Raw genomic sequence first — 21,600 nt, forward strand, 5'->3', positions numbered from 1 at the left:
ACATGAGCATCTGTGAGACAGGAGGTGAGGGACTAAGAGGAGTGAAAACAGAGAAGACATGGAGACGTAGCATGAGTCAGGCTGGGACAACATGGGTAGTAATCACAGCGGTGGTGTCGGGGTGGGAGGCGCATGCTGGTTCCCTTGGGAAAAGGCAGGTGCACAGAGGGTTTGGGAAGTGCTCCCTCAGAAGCTTCTTTGTGTTTACAGCCCATTTATGCACCACTCTCCGAATGGGGCCAGGATTTGACTCATTATGAGTAATAGGAATGTTTTAAACAGAGGAAAGAATACTAATTCCCTTAAAAATACAGATAGGTCTACATTTGGCTCAACAGTACAAGGCCAGTAATTTTCCACAGTGTACTGCCAAACAACTGAATGTGACATTCAAGTAGCTCGTGTGTAGGTGTTCCTCAGGAGAAAATACAGCTCTAACAAGGACCGTTTTCCAAAAGAGAAGACTAAAGGTTGGGTATCTAAATACAACTTTACAGAATCTAAGTAAACAGCTAAATTTCCAGAAATGCCAAGCTTCCCTTGAGGCTCCACTTGCGGTGCTGACAGCCAACACTTCTGACAATCTAGCTGCTTATTTGCAGCCTAAAGCACTTTTGAAAATAGTAGCCCACATAGTTAATAGAGCTCATAACCACGGCTGACTTTGTTGGATTAAAAGCCATCTCTAACTAATGACAGGTTGCAGGATTTCCAGGCGACATGAGAAACTGCATGGGTTAGAAACACTTTGTATGAAAAAGTTTCTACTTTACCTTTGGTGGAACAACATGAGTTTTGGAAACTGTCATTTTCTAAGTAACCCACACGTGGCTTGCTAAGGGGCAGCTCTTACTAAGTGCTCATTCAAAGCCACAGCAGGAATCAGTGCTAGAAACTGGAATCAGGACTCCGCAGCTCCTGCCCACAGCCTCATGTGACTGGATCACGTACAGTTTACCTGCAGCTGATTTTTAATTAATAATAGTGAAGATGAGGGAAGAATTGGGTTAGTGAAGTAATCTCAGCATAATTGGTAAAAGACTGTTTTTCTGTCCTTTTGAATACCACTTCTTATTCATCATTATAAGCATCCTTACAAATAAATTCGCTTTCCAAAAGGTGCAGGTTTTTTTCAATCATCTTTTCTATCAGTACCATAAGTGTTGATAGGAAATTACAACCGTAAGTAGAATTTGGTCTGTAATAACGTTATCTGGGGAGAAAAACAGGGCTGAAGTCTAAGATGAGCATTGTGACAAGGTGTTTCGTTTAATGGCTGGCAGTGGTGTCTCAGAATCAGGACCACTGGTTCTGCTGGTGACCACTGACTTGGGGAGGATCACAGGGCTGTTTCTCTGTGCCTCGGCTGCCATGATGGCAAGTGAGGGCACTAAAACACCTAGCTTTTCAAGTATTTTACAGTCCCCCAAGGAAAGGCTTTATGGGTTTAATGAGCGTATTCATGCATAGCTGACTTTGCACAGCTGTGCAAGGAGTGGAGCATGATTAAGTTTGGGGTCTTCCAATCCACAGCAGAGTACCTGTTGTAGCTACTCTTTCCATGCCAGTGTACAGTTTGTAACTTTTTCCTGGATAATGTTTGTATTAATCAAGGTGTAATAATGGCACGTCCATGTGAAAGGAGTAGTATGCGCATAAATTGCCACGCACAGACATTAGAATAAACCCATTAATGTTAATGCAAATATCATCCTCTTTAGAAGTATGTGGGCCCCAGAAAACAATTGCAAGCAGAGCACACCTTTTGCTGTAGAGCAGGTTCACCCTGTCATCCTTCCATGTAGAAAACTCTCCCGACAAGACAGAAAGTATAGCAAAATCAGGCTTCTCTGTTTTGAAATTATTACCGTGGTAACCTGAAACCCCTTTGTACTTCATAAATTCTGCCTCTCTCTGGAGCAGCTGAAATTTCAAGTAAGACCACTTCGCAATGCTTTGTGAGTGTAGAAACAGCTCTCACAGTTTAAAGATGACATAGAGGAAATTTTTGGAAGGCTAAGGAGTTGTTGGACCCCAGACCAGTCACCTCATTTAGTAAGATGATCTCCCTTTAGACTCCTAATGTCTTTTCAATTGAATGGGAGATTTGCCATTCTCACAAGCACGGCTCCGACTTGGCACACGCCGCAATTAGCCAGATTGCTCGGCACTCTCAAAGCGTGTCTACTTCAAAGAAGTTTGTGGGAATTTTCCTGTGCCGGCGCAGTTCCACGTGACCCGGCGGGCGAGGTGCGGGAGGCTTCGTCACACAGCGGGCAGTGTGGCAGCAATGCTGCGGAGCGGTGAGCACCGTTCCCCTCCCGCCACAGGAGAGGAGCAGGCAGGGCTGCCGGGACCTGACCAGGTCCGGGCTGCCTGGACGGGCACCGCTGCTACCAGAAGAGCTGTGGGATGGCTCAGGGTCAGTATGGAGCTGAATGACGAGGCCTGTTCAGCAAAAAAAACCCCACAAACCAACACTATTATTCCTTCTGAAATACACAGTAAAAGATATTTTTGTTAAAGTAGATGAAATGCGGCCGTACATGAAAAAGCCTACCTACTAATTCCTTGGAGTATTGCTAAGGTTTTAAACTCTTTCAGCATTATTAAAATCAGTACATAAAGACTTTGCTTATGTGTTGGAGGTGAGCCGCGGTACAGAAATAATAATCCAGATGACCTTCCAAGCTGCTGCTTGTCATGAATTATTTTCTCTTGCCTTGGGGAAATTTCTAAATATATATATATATATATATGCAAATAAGCAAACCTTTCAGTTGTAATGTAGCGACAGTTACATCACTGCCCCTTCCCAAGTGTACAGCACAGCATCGCTCTGAGTACAGCTGCTGAGAAAACCCCGGGAAGTACTTGGGTTTGAAATTAAAGAGCTTGTTTTAATATTTAGCTGTGATAAATTTGACTGAGAGTACATGTATTTCATCAGGCGTCTGTGAGTCAGGCGCGTGAGTCACAAAAGGAGCTGCGCTCGGGCTGCTGAAGACAGCCGGCGAGGCCTGTCCTAACAGTTCCAGTGCATGCGTGCAAAAGCCCCATTAATTCCTCTGGGGAGATTTAATTAGTGTGAGGACGGGACGGAGGACATGTGTGCTGTCCCAGCTGCTCTGGAAAGGGCCTGGCCCCAAGCACCTTCTTTGCTTCTCTTTGTTCAAGTCCTGACATCGCACACACACCTTTACGTCGCAAATCCCACAGCCTTTGGTGGCATCGGGGAGCCAGGTGCGATTCAGTATGGGCACGGAGAGGAGAACCCAACTCCAAGTAATTAACAATAACATATGATTGCTACTAATTCACTTTTACACAAATTACACAGTGTTATTAAATTAAGCAAACCATGTTCTTGCATCTGAGCATTAGCAGCAGAACTCATCTTCATTCCATTTTTTAAAGTAGCAGTTGTAATTAGTCTTCTTTGCTTTCCAGACCGATCACATGCAACATTTTGTTTTTACCAAAACACCCACCAAAATGTTCAGGTTCTCTAATTGCAAAGATTCACTTCACACAGCCGTGCAACTTCTTTCTGCTCTGGGTGTTATTTAGGAACAGCCAACTGGAATTTATTGAAATCGTGTCGAAAAACAAACAATTAAAATTGCTCCCCAGCTGGGTGGGAGACCTCGCGTGCCAAGTTTCAGCCCATGAGAACTCTCGGAACGGAGTCACGGGGCACGCGGCTGAGCGCGGGAGGTCGGGGTGGAAAAGCCGGCAAGCTCTTTACCGTTCCAAACGCCGAGACCGTAATACGGGCGAGCTCTCCCCCGCGGCCGACAGCGCGTCTCCGCGGGTGCTGGGCACTGGGCGCTGGCACACCTCCGCTCGGCGCCCTGCTCGCCGCCACGCTCGGCGGGGTTCTGCTGGGCGATGCACCGGCCCCTGCCTCCCCATGGCCCGAGGCACCGCGTCCGGGCCGTCCCCCTGCCCGCTCCTGCCTGGCGTGGGCGTCCCCGGCGCGCCCGGTGCCGGCCCTGCACCCCCATGGCCCCGCTGGCGCAGTCGCCCCTTTCTCTCCCGCTTGGCTGGGAAGGGTGCTTTTTTTGGCCTCTGCTTCTGTCATCTGGCATTTAAATGTAACGAGATCTCTCCTTGCTAACATTTATAGCAGCAAAATATTTAAGTTCCAGGGCTTGTAACGCGTGTTATTAATGTCCCGTTGCCAAGCCCAGCTGAAGGATCCCCAAACCCTTCTCTGCGCTTGCTTCGGGTCCGTGCCAGCAGAAGGACGTCACCCCTGGCTGCGCGGCAGCGGGTGACCGGTGAGCACTGGAGCCCCGGGCGCTCTCACGGCACCAGGAGGCAGAGGAAAAGCCCACCGGTGCTCCCCAAGGGTAACGCGTGGCGGCGGCGGCTGCCTCTGAGCGGACCCTCGCGGGGCTCCACCCGCCCGCTGCTGGCACACGAAGGGCAAGGTAGAGTTTGTCAAATGGGCCGACGCGGCGGGGCAGAGGAGGAGACAGGAGAAGGACGAGCTACGGTCATCAGCCTGCCGGGACCCCAATCAAAGGCAGTAATTAAAGAGGGAAAGTGGTTTAAAGTGCCTGATTTAGCAATGCGCGTGCCAGAGCGTGTATTTAAACGCTCCCACCGCTCCCGTGGAGGCCCTGGCAGTTGGTCTGCAAAAACCGCCTGGAATGGAAAGGCGGCGAGCAAGCACGGCCCGGTCTGCACGCACGGAGCCGGCACATGGCCTCCTGTCCCTCGCCCCCTCCTCGCCCCTCCGCGGAGCCCGCAGTGCCAGGCTGCCCGGCGGGACGTTCCTGCCTCCCCGGCACCGGTGCAGCGAGGGGGGGAGCTGGGCGAAAGCACCGAGGCAAGCAGAAAGCGATGCCTCGGTCCCGCAGTTGTCTAATAAAGGTGTTCCTGGCTTTCGAAAAAGCCTAAAGCAACATCAAACGTTACCAAAGAGTCTCTTCTTCCCGCTCCTGTTCTACCCTTCGTTACGGTCACCACCGAGATCTGAAAGCTGCTCCTGACCAGTCTGCGCCGGGGTGCTGCGTGCGCGGCTGTTCCTCCCTCGCGCGCAGGTTCTGCGCGGCTCCGCCACTCTGCAGCGGGCGAGGGGCGGTGGTAGCTGCCGGCCATCGCTCACCGGCCCGTCTCGGGAGTGGTTTGGGGTCATCCCAAAGCCACAGGTCTTGGACACCCTGGACACCTCAGAGGTTGGGAAGAATAAGACAAGAGGCTTCTGATCCTTATGGTCACAGCAAGGAGCTTGAGATGTAAACCCCAAAGGCTCAATACAGAAAAAAAACCCAAAACATTTTTAAGCTTCCAGATTTTTGAGCCAGGCTCCAGGTCTGTCTTCTTGCGGTCCGAAGCCCTGGGGTTGAATCGCGGGAGCCCTCGCCTCTGCAGGAGCACCGCAGGTGGCCAGCAGTCAACTCGCCCACTGGTGTCCTCTTCTCCCACTTGTCTTTTTCAGGACTTACCACCTCACTGTGGACTGAGGAATCCCTCAAAGGTCTCGTCGCCTGCAGCACCCTAAAAGACCCACTCTGCAACAGATTTCTTCAGCCTTCTGCTTGGAGGTTGTGGCCAGGCTCTGTGCTGGAAAACCACACCAAGTATTTTGGAGCAGCTCTTGACACATGCTCTTCCGTTTGAAGAGTGGACACAAGAAAAAAGAAGTGGACTACGGTTGCCAAATTTAGACCTAGGAGTGAGAGGAGGTATTGGATGTGAGGGCTTGGCCCACCCTTTTCCAACATCTGCCAAGCAGAGACCGCGATTCAAATATCTCCAAAGCCCAGGGCATGAGATCAGAGCAGCAAAGGATAGGTCCTTAGCAGCTCCTCTGAAGTGAAGGCTAAAAGGGGTGCAGCCTCAGTATGAAGATAGTTCTCATAAATCATTTCTCATAAAGCCAGGCACCATCTTTATTTTCCTCTCCAACAGCTGATTAAGTAGCTGGTGAAGGGAAGACATGTAATTCATCGTCTGACCGGGACAAGGACCCAAAGTCTGCTCACTGTGATGCTTCTGAACAGCTGGAAAGGGAAAGAGGGAGAATGTCTGTTAATATTGGACGTGACAGAAATAACCTGGCAATATATCAGAGGGCAGACAGCCTAACACAGTTAAGGGGAGCGTGTGCTGTGAGATACAGCTATGTTTTAAATAAAGCACTTCGGAAGGTCCCAGATTTCTTCAGATCTTCTGTGACTGGCATGGATGAGGCTACAGCCTGACTTACATCCTTCTCTCTTGGATGAGCTCAAAGCGACCCAGCTGGCCGCTAATCTGCAGGGCCCTTTCTGGGGAGCGCAGTTGTCACGTGCATGATAAAACGTGGCTGAAATATACTGTGGTCCATAGCAAAGTGCCACTGCCATAGCTCAGCTCCAAACAGCGCTTGGGCGAGCTGCGTGTCAGGGACGGGGACCAGTTATAAACAGTTGTACATCTCCTCCCCAGAGCAGCTGCTTTCAGCAGGTAGGAGTGCCAGCATGAAATAAGAAATAAAGCCAGGTCATCGCTGTAAAAAGGATGCTTTGCTCTACTGGCCTTAACGTGATTTATTTGTTTTAGGCTTTTTTTTGCAAAGTAATAAGGAAACTTTATAGATTTGGTGATAATCTGAGACTCATCTAAATGACAGAATCGCAACTGCTGGCCAAATAAAGGAAGTGCTTTCATAATTTAGCAGTGAGAGGTGTATGAAAACAAAGAACAGCTACACAGAGAATATACTGCATGCACACCTGACACTCTTGCCACATTATAACCCTGCGTAGTTGGATATTTGGAAATTAGAGGAGTTAACAGCTCATATATAAACTGTCCTGAAGTTGTGAGTGCTGAAATCAGGCTCCTCTATGGATCAATTGGTAGGCTGTCTGCCCTGGCATACTTAATTAAATTGCCTTTTCTCATTACCTGAGGTGAGAAATGAGCCAGCAGAGTTGTACCAGGCGTGGGGCTGAGCAGGCAGGAGGGTGGCAGCGGGGAGCACCTTAAACCCAGGGGCACGGCCAGCGTGCAGCTCCTTTGCTAGGGTGAACGAATGGGCAGAACGAGCCTCTTTCACCAATCTGCCTTAGTTTTGCCTTCTTTGACTTGTCTCCTCCATGAAAAAGACACCACAGCCACCATTCTACAAATTTAGCAGTGCTGGCACTTAAAAACATGAGTTACTGCCCAAAGGAATGAGACCGGCCGAAAGACAAGAAGGCTGTGCGTTTACAGACAGGCTGCAGGGCAGGGCTCCTCTGTAGCGCTCGGGATTTTCGCTGGGTTTCCTCCCAGAAGATGTCCACGCGCAGACCCTGTGCGCCCAGCAGCATCGCACCACATCCAAGTTTTGTCCCCCACCTGGTGCCACCTGTGGCCTTTTCAGGCCCAGTACGCCGATACAAGAACTGGAAATGCGGTAGGAAGAAAGCATGAGCTGTGGTTTTGCTTGGCTGCCGGGAAGGCACCCGCCTACTCTCGGGTGACCGGTCCTGGAGTACCGAGTGACCGCGAGTGGCCCTCAAAATGCCATCAATGCCAAAAGTGACATGCCTCCCCACGCCGGGCACCTCCAGCGCACCGCCTGCCCCCGCGCCGCTCACCTCCCCGGACCCCTGCCCACCCCGGACCCCCGTGCCCCGTCCAGTCCAGGACTGGAGCTCGGCACTGGGAAACTCCCACCAGCTCTGGTTTTATCTCTGCTTGAGGAGCTTTCCCCTGGGGACGCCTGCGTGACCGAGGTGGCCTGAGCTGTCCGTGAACAACCCTCCTTCATATTTACAAAAATCGAGCTTCGGTCCACCTGGTTTTGTCTTTCGGGTCCAGCTCTGCTCTCAGGCTCTCCTTCCATTTCACAGCACTGGGCTAACAAACCTGGGTTTGACTCTGCGGTGAAACACTCAAATGCTGGTTGCCGCGTGCACCCTCCTCTGGTATTTGGGCAACGGTATTTCTGAATTTAGCTATCGCAGGAAAATAGGGCTGAACAGGGCAGTGGAGGGAGGGGGAGGCCGGTGTTGCTCTGGCAGCCTGCAAAACCAGCACCTGGCCAGAGCCAAAGGGTGAGCAACCATCCCTGGCTGGGGAGGGCTGGGACTAGGAACACAAACCGGGGGAAAGGGAATAAAAGGGAAGTGCTCTCCTGGATGGGGGCTGCTTGTTTAGCTTTAACTTTATAGCCATTTAATTAAAAATCTATTCTAACAAAGGCAGAAGAAAATGAGCACATTTCCTCAAAAAAACCCATAAAGGTACTGAAATTAGTTCTGAAATATTTATGTTTAAGAGCCTTTTGCTGTGCTGCGCCTTATGTAGTAAAGGCAAAACCAGATAACACTCCCTCGTAGTGGCCAACAGCCTGAGCTGATACATATTTTGTAGGCAAATACAACTGCCACCCCCAGGTTCACAGATGCCCTCCGAGTCCAGCCTGCAGCCCACGCATGAGCTGCCCGTGCTGTCCCCATGCGCTTACTTGCAGTCTAGCCCAAGTCCCCGCAGTTTGCAGATAAAGTGATTGCTCTGCACCGGGGATGCCCCTAAGGCTGGGCAGGCTGATCAGGTCGATGGCGGGGGTCAGGACGAGGGACGAGGGCTCCCTGCATGGCGCAGGGACGTGCCGAGGTGTAGAGGAAAGCCAGCACAGTGCCTGGAAGTGCTGCTCGGGGTCTGACCCTGCACAGCAGTCCCACGTCTCCCTGGCAGTGGACGTTGCCTGCGGAGGAGCAGGTCCCTCTGCTCTGCTGGAGCTGCTGGACCCCTCAGTGCGTTTCACTGCCCCACGGATCCCCTGCTCAACACTGTGGTCCTGTGGATGAGAGCCACAGAAGGATCTCCTGTGGGCAAAAAAAGCATTAACTTCACTGCAAGGCAGCACAGCTCCGAATCTGTCACAAGCAGCTGAACCGCTTGTGTCCTGCCCTCGGGGGGGACAAGCCCTGGTGAGCAGTGGCAGCCCCTCGGGGGCATCTCATGCCCCGCAGCCCCGCTGGCACATCCCCGATGTGGCACTGGGGTCAGCTCAGCCCAGCTGCCTGCTTTGGCCCGAGTTCTGAGCCGCCAGGAGGGTCCTGCACACTGCTGTCCTTGCCAGCTTCAGTTACCCCACCTCTTCTTTCCAGGCACCCTGCTCAAACTCCAGATTCATTGGAAAAAAAGCAGTTTCTTTCAGCATGGGTAAGTTTCCCAGCCCATCACCAGGGACGGGCCAGCACCCGCTGCCCTCTGCTCTTTTCAGCCGAGCTCAGGCTGCCAGGAGCTGTGCTCCCTCCTCGAGCAGCCGCCCGAGTTACTGGCAGTGCCGACATCTTCTGCCAGTGCTGCAACGGTGGGTCTCACTCGTGGTGCCGGGCCAGCAGCACTGTCGGTATGGCCGGGATGACCTAGACCTTCAGTCTGAGGACGTTGATTTTTGAATTAATTTTTCATAAAGGCTTGGGATACACAGCTCAGAGTTGACTGCTAGTGCTGTCTTACAGGCTGCTATTTTTATCGCCTTGATAAAATAATTACTGCTAGAGCTGGAGGTGAGCGCAGGAATGTAAATATTTATTAGAGGGTCTGTGTGCAGATATGGAGATGCACTGCCAGCCCAGGTGAGGACTGATGTTTCATCAGCACGCCTGCCTGGCCTGCCAGGCCTGCTGGCTAGCGCGTAAATAATTACACCGGGAGCTGGATTTGGTTTTACAGAAGGAGTTTGTACAGCGTCTGCAGCACAAACAAGGTAAGGCTTTCAGAGCAGCAGCGCCTGTTGCACTGCAAAGGCACCATAGCACAGAGGGCCCCGAGGTCGTTCAAGTAAGCCTCACCACCAACAGTGGGGCAAGTAATTAATAACCGAAGCAGACGAACAGCGGGGAGAGAAAACAGAGGGCGGTGCTCAGGTCTCGGCTCTGCCAAAGCCCCGAGTCGCCCAGCCGGACAGGCAGGCTGGGGAGAGGGACCCATCGAACTCCGTCCGACTGCTCCACCCTCCCGGCGGCACCGGGAAAGGCAGAAGCACCGACGCGGTCCACTTTTACCCCGTATGGTCCGTCCCGTTTCGGTCGGCTCGCTTCACGTTCAGCCGCACGGTGCCAGGGAGGACAGCCCGCTCCTGCTCTAGCTCAAGAAAGAACCGAATGGCTGCGTTTTCCTCCCTTTTACGTTATGTTTCCTCGGGTGGTTCTTAATAGATTGGCTACAGCACCTTTGTTCTGCCAAGGCTCTTAAGTGCATTCATCGATTTGCTTTTGGCGTTTATTTTCCTGCCTTCGCTCAGAGGCTGCCGGCTTTGACGGCAGCAAGACGTGTGCCTGAGGCACAGCCCGGCCGAGCCTTTGCCGGGTGCAGAGCACCCCGCAGCACCTCCGGCGGACAAGCGTCCCCCCACGCGCCCGCAGACCCCAGACACGGGAGACCCCGCGCGTCGCCCACGCGTGCCGCAGCCGGCCGGGCGATGCCGACAGCAGTCTCCGTTCCACAGGGCCGCGCACAGCCTGCCCGGTTACCTGCCACTGGGCAGATTTGGGCTCGCCGCCACAGACCTGAACAAGCCGAGCCTGACAGAAAAGGGCGCCCGTGGGGGGGATACTTGAAAAAGTGCAAACTGCGTCTTCCTTCGGTGTCTCTGCGGAAGCGGTTCTGTGCTGCTGCGCGTTCTTAAACAGCTGGCGGGGTGTCATGAGGAGCTGGCTGCATTTCAGTGGTAAGTGAGGAGTTTATCAAAGGCGCGACCAAATAAAAACAAAAGGAAAGGAAAGAAATTCTCTCTCGCTGTGCCTGCTGCATGAAGAAGGGTTTCCACACAAGGTGGCACCTGTTTCCTTCCCTTCTGGCCTCGCTCGGGAGAAGCTGAACGGCGGCTGAAAATACTCTCTGAAAATTGACTCCTCGCAAATAGGATGCATAACACGTCATCAGTTCACTCATTAGCCATCGTTTTTTTCCTCGGTGCTAAGAATCAGGAACAGAAGCGAGTGCCGCCCTGACCAGCACTGGTATTTAGCAGCGCGGGGCCGGCAGGACGGAGGAGGCTGACAGAAGCAGAGTCGGCTCCCCAGTGCCCCGGCTGTGGGACAGGCAGGCTTTCCCTCAGAGCCTCCCAAGGCACAAGGATGCTCCCGGGAGCCAAAGGGGAGTCCTGCCCAGCCACCCCCGGCTGCCCGAGCCGGCCTGGGGACAGCCCGAGCCCCTGGACACTCCACGTCAGCTGCAGACGGGCAAAGAGGTTTATGTGCTCCCAGCAGATCGGCCCTGCACTTTATCTGATGGAGCTTAACGTTTTTGTGCCTATAATTTTAAATCCCAGTTAAGATATTTTAGAATATTTTTTCATACACAGTGCAGACCAGTCATAGCTCTGCTGACGTATGACATGCTTTTGCATTCAAATGCAGGATGCTGACGAGGCCCGCCTTCCACTGCAGGCTTTTGCTTTTGATCCTGACCTTTCCACACAAAGAAAATGCAAAATATTATTACATATTAGAAATACGGTGTAGCTAGAAATAGCCTCTTGCATTCAGTAGCGAGACGGTAACAGCGTTGTGGCCTGGCTGAGATGCCCGGGCTGTGCTGGGCAAGGTGTTCACTGCCTACGCCAGCATGATGGCCCGAGTCCGACAGCCCGATGTGCCCACGCTCATCCCTGGGTCCATCCCAGAGCTGTCCTGGAGCTGGTCCCATGGCTGGTAAACTCAGGGAGTTAATTTTCTGCGGGATCTGCCTAGGTTAGCAGACTTCAGAGAACAGCAGAGTTATGAAGGAGTTACAAAGATAGCGCCTCTGTCATGTTTTCTGTAAGGAACCAAGGATCCCAGATCACGTGGCTTTGGCAAGGAGGCTCCATTTACAGACAGATGCTTCCCATTCTTCAGACTCCTCTCAAAATGCACCGAATACATCACTGAAGGCTGGGACTGGCCGCCGGGAGTGCATCCCCGGAGCTAACCTCAGCACCGGCTTGGACCCGTCCACCAGCAGAGCCGCCCTGGGCAGCATGGGGGAAAGCACACAGCGCTCTGGGCCAGGGCACAGCACCAGCAGGGTACTGCCACGGGCACCCAAAGACCGGGGCATGCATCGCCCCAGGCATGCACAGCCCCTCGGACAGTGCAAACTTGCTGCACAGAGCCTTGGGTGTGCTGCAACGCAGAACTGCTGTTAGACTCACTGCTCCTGTTGCGGGGTACAAAATGCCATTCTTGCCAGCAGCGCCAGTTAATGTCTGTCCTGGTACTGAGTGGAAGTTAAAGTTTCAGTATTTCTCCCAAAATCAGAGCGGGGTTGGAGTAGGGGTAGACTTTTTAGTGTATCAAAGCACTGTGCTCGAGCTTCAACTTTTTAAAAATGGCCTTTTCTAATATAAAAGGAAATATATTTCAAAGTAATGAAGTTCCTACATGGCAATCTAGACATCACGTTCTGAAAATGTCAGCTTGGGATGACATTAATGAATCATTTTTTGTTTGGGTATTTTGCTGACATGGAAATTCATCAGAATGGACTGTCTTCACTGAAATGTATTTGCTTTTGATGAATTGGCCTTTTAAAATGGGAAAATGGTCTGTGTGAAAACTGCCGACAGCCCCAGCCAGCGGGGTGCTGTCGAGCCCCTTTTTCCCCTTCTAAATGCGACTGCTCTTGGCTGCAGCCTGCACACACTCGCTGCACCTCACTCCGTGCCAGTGCAATTGCGCCAGCTCCTGGGTTCCCATGGGTCAGCCCCAAATACCTGGGCTTTGAAGATGTTTCGGCGCCAGTTGTTTCAGAGGTTAACCATTAACTCTGACGGTGATGTCTGCTGCATGCCGCTGTGATGTACTGCAAACAGAAAAACCCGGTTTCTGTTGTGCTGTTAGATGGGCGTGTTCTGTCCCAGTGCACGGACTCTCTTCGGTTTGGTTGTTTCGTAACTTCTCTGCGGACCTGGGGTCGGCTCCTGCGCTTTCAGGGATTGCAGACGGGAGCCTGAGTTCAGGCTGGGGCACAGGGCAAGCGTCGCCGCGAGTGCTCTGAGCTCTCCCTTGCTCACACCCCTGACTTTTTGGGGGTGGCATTACTTTTGATTCACCACTTCAGCACACAAAGCTGTGAAAGGTTAATTTCAGATCTCATGGACACTGGCAGGGTGTTACTGCATGGGAATTGCACGTACTTCAGCTGAATCGGTTCAGATTTAAACCCATATAAGTGAGGGCTGGTTCTGGGTCTGAGGAGTAATTTATCTAAATTCCTGCCTCATGAAATGTAGCTACCGTTAAAAGTCCCATTTCAAAATCATCAGAAAACTCACACCAATACTTACCCAATGCTGATGCTGCTGCCGTAAAGTGAATTTTCATGTACCTGAGTTGCAGGAAACAGAATTCTTGCACTGCAAATGGATTTGAATATAGCATGAAGAACTTCACAGAAGAGTGCTCTTTCTGCAGCTAAAACTGTCTTTTTTTCTGGCACATGGCAGCCTATGGAGGTACTGAGTTTCTGTGATGGCTTATGCATATTTAACTAACACGCATATTTGCAGAACAGCTGGAATGATGGCGTTAAATTGAATTGCTGAAATATTTGAATATACAAATATAAATACACAGTTTAGTTTGTCCAAGACTGCAGGTGAGGTCTGACCTCACACAATAGCCCCGATTCAGACGGGGGCTGGCCCAGGTGACCTCCTCGGGTCCCTTCCAGCCTGGCCGTCCAGTGCCTCAGCGTTCTCCAGAAACTGTGCCGCGGGGGCAACAGCAGCCAAAGGCAGCAATATGCTCTAACACACAGGTCCTCTGACGATAAACTCATCCCCGGTGCCGAGCTATGGCACTCTGCCACAGCCCTGCCGGTGAAATCACTGCAAAAAGCTCCCCATGGTGTCCTTGGAGATGGAGATTCAAACCTCTTCTCTCCTGTAGCCGCTGATGGGATGTGCTCACGGAAGGGTCTCCTGGCCGGGGGGAATTCCCTTGTCCTGTGCTGTGCTCCCGGCAGCACCGAGCAAGGGCCTTTAATTCCCATCATTACCAACTGTCCCTATAGCTGCATTTAATCCCGCAGCCCAGTAACTCCGGATGCTGTGCCGCAGCCACTCCGCACACCAGCCAGCCAGGACTGGAGCGACACAGGCTGGTCGCCCAGTCTCTATAATGCCATGCTCCTGTGCTCGCCTTCAGGAGCAGGATGGGTGCCGGTGAGGGGACCCGAGACCCTCCGGCCCCACAGGCGTCCCGGCTCACGTCCCACGGGACGGGGGCTCTCCAGGGCTGGCCCACAGCCGCCCCTGCCCACCCTCTGGTTTACGCCTGCGGTGCAGCAGGCGCGGGGGGGAGGCAGAAAAATATAAGCACTGTGGTCCCCAGCCTGGGAAGCTGACAACCGGCTTTTAACAGACTGGAACTCGAAAAGACTGTAACAAACTGGTGAATAAAGATCCTGGAAGGCCTACTGATAGAGAGTTTAAGTACACATATATCTGTATAGCGACTTTCCTCTAAGCCAAGGATTCTCTGGATTTGGGAGCGTGCTTGGGGCGAGCAGCGGGTGCACCACGGCGAGCTCCAGCCCACCGCTGGCTGTGCCCAGGTGGGTTTTCCAGCAGGCATTTCCAGCTCCGCTCGGGCCCCTGCACCAGCCGTGCCGGGAGAGCCGCCCGGCACTCGCCAGCCCAGCTTGCAAACTGCTGGTTTATGTGCTGATGCAAACACCATTAACATTAAATAGAAGAATCTCAACAGCTGCTAACCACTGGTACCTCTGTGCATGCAGAAAAAAAACCAAACCCAGTCATGTATTGACTTGTTCACAAGACTCTTTTTCTGGTTTTTTTTTTGTTTGTTTTCTTCTAAAGCCGCTGTTTTCCCCACCTGGCACATCACACGCAGGCTGAGAAAGAGTCAAAGTCACAGAGCTCTCAGCTCTGCGATTACGAAAATATATGACCTTCTATTTTTCTGAGTTGTACAGGGCAAATTATTAACCCAGTTCTCTCTGCCCTGGCTTCACATGCCATTTATTTAGTTTTCTAATTAATTTCTAGTTTGAATGGCTGAGTACCTCATCTGTTTAAAATGCTCAGTTTTGTAAAAACAGACTGTTTCGAGGACTTCTAGTCCCTTCTGTTTGGTACAAGAACAGAGGAACATTGAGGTTTTCATATCTTAAGCTAAAAAAGAAAAAAACCAGGAAGGTCAATTTTGTAGATGACTTTCAGGGTGATGAACTGATGAGCTTACTCCTACCTGAGCTGAACATCAGATGAACACCATGCAACAGGGACTGTAACGTGACTGCTCCGTAATAAATGCTTAGCCAGTCTGGAACAGTTTTAAGATAAACTGTGATTCTTCTGGGATATTTATATGCTTTATTGTACGCTTCTCATCTGCATCCAGTAAGTGCTTGGCACAAATACATAAAAAATTAAATGGGACATGCCAGAAGTGTACCTTCAGAGGGTTATTGCACTTCTTGAATGACTAAAGCCACTTGCCCTTCAGTCCCACATCTCCCACAGCACCAGAGACGCTGTAAGTCCAGAAATCCCTTGTCTTAGTGTGCAAATGAGGTGTGAACAGTGCCGCTGATCTGCAGCCATCAGAGATACTGGGGTTGGATAAGGAAGGGATCTTATGGGTCATCTGGCCCGTTTACTTCCATCTGTAGGTAATTTGGGTTTATGCAGAAGAGTCACACTAATGAAAAGTCTTTCTGAGCCTTGTTCGCAGGTTAAGAGAGGAGCAGGGCTGTCCTCCGGCACCTTGAGACCCTGGTACCCGCACAGAGCCCGCTGGGCACCGTCACGACCCGCCGTCCTGGCAGCCGGGTCCCGGCACAGGCGCAGGGATGCCCTTGCTGAGCATCTCCTCTGGCAGCATTGCCAACAGCCCTGTTTCCACCCAGCCCTTCTCCAAGGGCGTGCTGTGGCACAGAGGACCACCGCAGCATCCCTTTCACGTGCATTTTCCAAACTCGGCTGACAAGGCTGTGGGGACCCTTAAGGCCCCATGGCCATTTCTTTCCACCCCCTTCCAGCCTCCAGTCTTAGCCTGGGGCTTGCTAAATCCCTGTCTTCATGGACCATGAGATTTCAGCAGAAGTCTTGCAATGTTTGGTGGTTTTAAACCTTAAAAACCGTGGTGAAGCTATGAAGCTGCAAGATCACTTACTTACATTAAGGTCCTTGGTCCTCAGAGTTGCAGAGAAAGGCAAGGATATGTCCTGAAGGCTGCAAGAAACCAGTTTGATTTTTGTGTTATTATTTTTAACGCCTCTCATGCTTCTCTCACCTGTCTCCAGCTCTGTGGTCTCTGGCCACATCCCAGTGCTGGCACAGTGGCTAAGGGCTTGGGCTCCCACGCCTGTGGAGTGGGATGGCAGGCTGGGGAGGAGTGCAGGACAAACCCTCCTTCTCCAGCCTCCGTGGAGGAGAAGGGGAAAGGCCATGGGGACACGTGGCCAAGGGTGAGAAAGGAGATGTGTAAAAAGAGAGAAATTATTATAATTACAGGGAAAAGGAAAGGAACTGCCTGAAAAAGAAAAAAATACACATTTCAAGCCTGCTTGCTTGAACTGGGTGCAGGGAAGAGGGAGGAAAGGCAGGGATGGTTTTGCAATGCTCCTGCACATGTGTCCACAAGGCACTGAAACACAGAGCCAGCACCGGCAGGACCGGGACGCCTCTTCTGGAAGCTGTATTTATTCCCTTTATGTGTTTCCATCTCAACAAAGTTGGATAAGGAAAGGTCTGGACACCTTATTTTAAAATAATGGAGCCAGCATAGGTTTGTCATTGCCTGGAAGCCCCTAATCCTCCATGGGGTGTAGGAAACTGCCCGAGCAGCCACGCAAAGATAAAACGCAGATCCTAACAAATTTAGCACACAAAGCGATGCAGCAGCAACCACCAAGCCCAGCCGCGCTGCCTGGGGCTGGGGACCAGCTCATCCCCGTGCTCCAGCCCTGCACCATCCGCAGGCACCCCACCAGCGCAGGGCACGTGGGTGGGAGCAGGCAGCTTTGGAGGGGACAGGGCTGGGGCACAGTCAGCCAGACCCCCATACGTCGCCTGAAGAAAAATTGTTTCTCGTCCTGGTTTTGACCTGTAATTGGGCTCGACAAGCACAGTGGCTTTATGAACTCCACTGAGGCCCTGCGTCATTTGCCTTATTGTGGTCAAAATCTCCTCCCAGCCCTCCCTCCTTCTGCCTGCACCCACGGGCACCGACGTCTGTAACATGCACCCACAAGCCCAGAGAGGGAAGGACGAAAGGGTAAAAATACCCATGTAAAAAAAAAAAAAAAAAGAGAACAAGAAACCCAGGCACCATCTGGATTCAGAGCCTGGAGAGCAGGAAAGCAGGAAGGGAGCAAGCAGAGAGGAGCACATTTGCTGGTGCCGAGAACTGGGGACCACCACCGAGCCCATGCATGCTCTCACCGCAGCTGGTCTCCCAGCTGAGGGAGAGCCGCTTCCCCGCTCCATCTCAGCAAACCAGGCAGCATTTCATCCATCTGCATTTTGCATAAGCCTCTGTGGATGCTCTCAGCAGCCGACCAGGGCATGTGGGGCTGCCGGGGAGGGCTGGTGGCTCCGCAGGAGGTGGGCAGCCCTGGGAAGGGGCTGCTGCTGGCTGCAGAGGGGATGGAGCAAGCTGAGAACATGCTGGCAATGACATTCCCATAGTTTGTGAAGGACTGGAGCAGCTAACTCTAATACAAACCTTGCATTAGCTTCTTGTTGCATAGGACAGGGCCAGTGGCTGGACCACGGGTGAGCATTCACAGGGTGGTTGGAGGGGGGCCGTGGAGGGGGGCCGAAACTCAGATGTCACAGCACTCACTGCCCAGGAACGAGCCCATCCCAGGACGCCTGGTCCCCGGCTCTTCTTAAAGCAGAGGAGCCCCTCCACAGGAGAGCAGACGAGCAGCAGATGGAAAACGAAAGGGCTGCGCTTGACAGTGGGCGCATGCATTGCGCCAAGAAAACACAGGTTGGCTGGGAGAGACCTGGTGGTCCTGGACCCTTAGTGCCCCCCCACGTGTCTCACACCCATCCTGGGGCATGGCAAGGTCCAGCCCCGCGGCAAATGCTTCCAGCCAGTCCTCCCTCTGCCATGGAAGCATCTCCATTGCAGGCTTCTGAGCCACCAGCCCCAGGACTACCCTCCCTGTCACACTGAATAATGGATAAACAACACAAACCTGTGCAGACATACTCTCCAGAGGCAACACGGAGCGCAGAGCAACTCAGAAAATACTGACAATTAAGCTGAGAATATCACAAAGATGCTTTCTTTTTTCAGGATTGTGTTAAATACAGCCCTTATTCAGGATCTGGCAGATTGTTCCTGTTAAGACCAGAATTCATAATGAAGTCAGGTATTAATTTCTTGCAATCTGTTAATTTAAAAAAAAAGATAATCTCAAATTCTTTTATTTTCTGCACATACTGCAGGAGGCAGTTTTCATGCTCAAAATAAAAATGTCTGTTTTTACCACCAGTATTGCACCCAGAAGTGTCCACCCTCCTTCCGCAAAGCCTTGGCTCTTCTGCTGATCCTTGGCTTTCTGCAGCCAGCGTTGCCTGCGGCCGTCGTTTCTGGTGGGCGCGCTGGCAGCCGCCACCCCAGCGCTCGTGCCCAGCTCCCAGCCCGGCTGTGCAGCCCACGCCAGCCCTGCACGCCCACGGCGGGGTACATGCCCTGGCACCGGGCAGGCACGCTAACCCCCAGAATGGCCCCAGCTGGACTCAGTTCATACGAGCCAATTTCTAAGCAGGGACGGAAACCTAACGGAGCTGACATCTTTACCAATTAACAAAACTATGTCCCGAGGCTGTTTCTCCAGCCCCTGCTTCTGAGTCCAAACCATCATTTTATCATCTACAAGCATCTGTGCTTTTGGAAGGAAAAGAGGTCTCGCGCCTGACCCCGCAGCAGGGTTTCCGCTTGCGAGGGCTGAAGAAAGGAAAGTCTGGGACTCTGCTCTGCTGTGCAGAAGAAACTGCTGCCGCCTCCGCTTTGTGCTCCCTTTCATGTCCCCACCCCGGCACGCCGCTGAACCAATTTGCGATGGCTAGCGGCAAAGCGCTCGGATCCAAGGTCGCTCTCTCGCATTTCCCTCGGCCACGCCGTGCCTGCACAAAGCCTGCAGCGGGGAGCAGGGGGAACGCAGCCGGAGCGGGGGCTGCTCCAACGTGGCCGTAAGTGGGGCTCTCCGTCCGCCGCGGCTCAGCCTCCCTCGCGCCCCACCGCTCCCCTCGTGAAGGCCACGCAGCTTGCAAGCTGATACCAAAGCAGTGCCGGGGCAGGAGCCGCATTTGCACAGAAGGGCACGAGGCAGGTCGGGACGATGGACGACCGGATCCGGGCACCCTGCGCCCATCGATGCGGGATCCCTGCTACGGGATGGAGACCGACAGCAGCAACAACTGTATGGCACTGCAACACCACCACCATGTTTACCGAGCACTTAAGAAAATTGCCTTTCTGGAACAATAACACCTCACAGGATAAATAAAGCATGCTTGTTCTCTGTGCCACCGGCTGAGGCCAGCCGACGGCACGACCGTGACACAGGAGAGAGCGGGAGCAACCTCACCGCGCATCGCCTCGTTGCATGCTCCGGCAGCGAGCAGCTCGGCGCTGCCAACCCCGCTGGTCCCTGCGGCCCTGCCGGGCAGCACGGCGGTGACACCGGCAGGACCGGCGACTGCGGGGTCTGCCAGGCTGCGGGGACGGCGCCTGGCTCAGGGTACCCTGAGGGGCACCCCTGGGGTGTGCGGATTGGGGCTGTGAGAGCCCGGCCTGGGCACACCGCCAGCTCGGCTCTGCCCGGTCGGGTCGTGAGGCAACGGAGGAGTTTGTCGTGAAATAGGGAAACACGGGACCAGAGGCTGCCGGGTCCTGGCTGTCCTCCTCCTCCGCTTCCCTTAGCGGGGTCCTCCCCAAGCCTCTGGTTAGCAAAACAGTGCTTTAAAAAGAAGCAAATTCCTGCAGTCTCTAGTGACTCTGACTAATCAATGAGCAGTAAAAAAGACGGGAATTAGCCCGGTTTTAACCCAAAACTCCTGTGGGGGCCGGCCACCAGCAGAGCTCAGACGTTGCGGTTGCGCTGGTGGCGCTGGGAACCAGCCTGGGTGGGAGCTGGTGGCGGGGGCTGGTGGAGGGTCTGCGAGGCGGTGCCAACTCCTGCACGGGCCCTTCCCCAGCCAGGAACGCTGCTGGTCTGGACCAGCAACCTGGTGCGATAGAGCCGGGGAGAGCTGGACTGTTTCCCATCAGCTACCTCCAGGCTGCGGGCTTCTGCTCTGGGATGGGGGATGTTTGCTCCTGCGGATGCGCTAACTGTCCCGCAACAAGTGTGCCCCGATCCCTCTGCCCTGTCAGCAGAGGAGCGGTTTCCAGCTGGGCTGCAGCGCCCAGCTGCACTACAAGCAATAACTAAGCTCATGTATTGCATCCTCCTAGCTCCTCTCATGTGAATACGGCTGTAACTGAGCGCCCACAGGAGATGCAGCAGCGGCTCGCAGGCAGCGATGAGCCTGGTTCTCCAGCCCGGAGGCTGCGCCTGGCACCGCGGGGGCCCTGCCGGGAATGGCCCAGGCAGGTCACACCGAGGTGGTCAACTCCGCGTGCCTGGCCCTGATGGCTCACCGCCCGAGTGCCTGCGTTGGCTGCGAGAGCCTCTTCGGGAACGGGAAGCCCGCACGGCTGCACTGCGGGGGAAGAGCCCAGGGCCAGGAACGCTGATTGAAGGCGGGCATATGTAGACGGCCAAGTCCAGCTCTGTCAGTCCCAGGGATCGGAGAAGGTGCATCAGGAAAAGCAGGGGTCCAGCCTGGTGTCCAAATTTGGCACCCGGATTTCACTCACTGAAGGGTGCCAGGCAGACGGAGAGCTGGCAAGGTGTGTGGAGGACGCGTGTCACAGAGCACAGCTCCTCCGACTGACTGGCCTTGCTCAGGGAAGCAGCTGGCGGTGTTGATAAATAAATGTGATAAAAAAAGTAGAAAGTGTTGACCATCAGTACGAGGGCCCCACGGGGTGGGGTAAATGAGTTCAGCAGCACAGAGCGGCGTGACAGCCGCTCAGTGGGGTGGTTTGCTCCAAGCCCGTAAATCTCATCCGAGATGGGAGAGAACAGCCCCAGACACTGGAGGAGAAGGGGACCGTGCTGGTGCCGGGACGGGACGGTAGCTCCTCGCCAGGAGCTCTGCTGGTGACACAGCGTGGGGACCAGCAGAGCTGACCGGCAAGGTTTCTGCTTGCCACGGGCTGTTCTGGCATTCACTGAAGTCTTTGAGGATCTAATCCCATAGCACCAGCAGCAGTGCGGCAGCATCGCCCCCGCACCAGCATCCAGCACAGCATCGGCCCCGGGGGTCCCCGTTCCCGCGCAGGGTCTGTGCCCGGGGCAGAGGTGGTGCAGCTCCCTCCAGCCCGTCGCCGTAAGCAGCCCTGCATGGCGGGTCCGGCGTGACAGCAGCGGTCACCCCCCAAATGTGGGCTCACCGCGGCTTTACCGCACGGTCCCAGGGGTCCGCTGCGCTGCCCTCGCGCTTTCAAAGCACGTTTTGCGGCTGCAGCGAGCAGGAACAAAAACAGCTTAAAGGAAGGCAGGGTGAAACCTAACCCGGCCTGGGCG

The 21,600-nt window shown here is 53.5% G+C and overlaps 1 protein-coding gene across 1 annotated transcript; it reads left to right on the forward strand.

The window, feature by feature from the left end:
- The first annotated feature begins 4,164 nt into the window (after positions 1 to 4,164).
- Positions 4,165 to 5,431, forward strand: LOC115342622. Its single transcript, XM_030017160.1, has 2 exons — positions 4,165 to 4,267; positions 4,309 to 5,431. Exons 1-2 carry the CDS (start codon positions 4,173 to 4,175, stop codon positions 4,874 to 4,876), a joined length of 663 nt encoding a protein of 220 aa, XP_029873020.1. The 5' UTR covers positions 4,165 to 4,172; the 3' UTR covers positions 4,877 to 5,431.
- The last annotated feature ends 16,169 nt before the right edge of the window (positions 5,432 to 21,600 follow it).

The sequence above is a fragment of the Aquila chrysaetos genome, chromosome 6, assembly GCF_900496995.4.
Source record: "Aquila chrysaetos chrysaetos chromosome 6, bAquChr1.4, whole genome shotgun sequence".
Lineage (NCBI taxonomy): Eukaryota > Metazoa > Chordata > Aves > Accipitriformes > Accipitridae > Aquila > Aquila chrysaetos.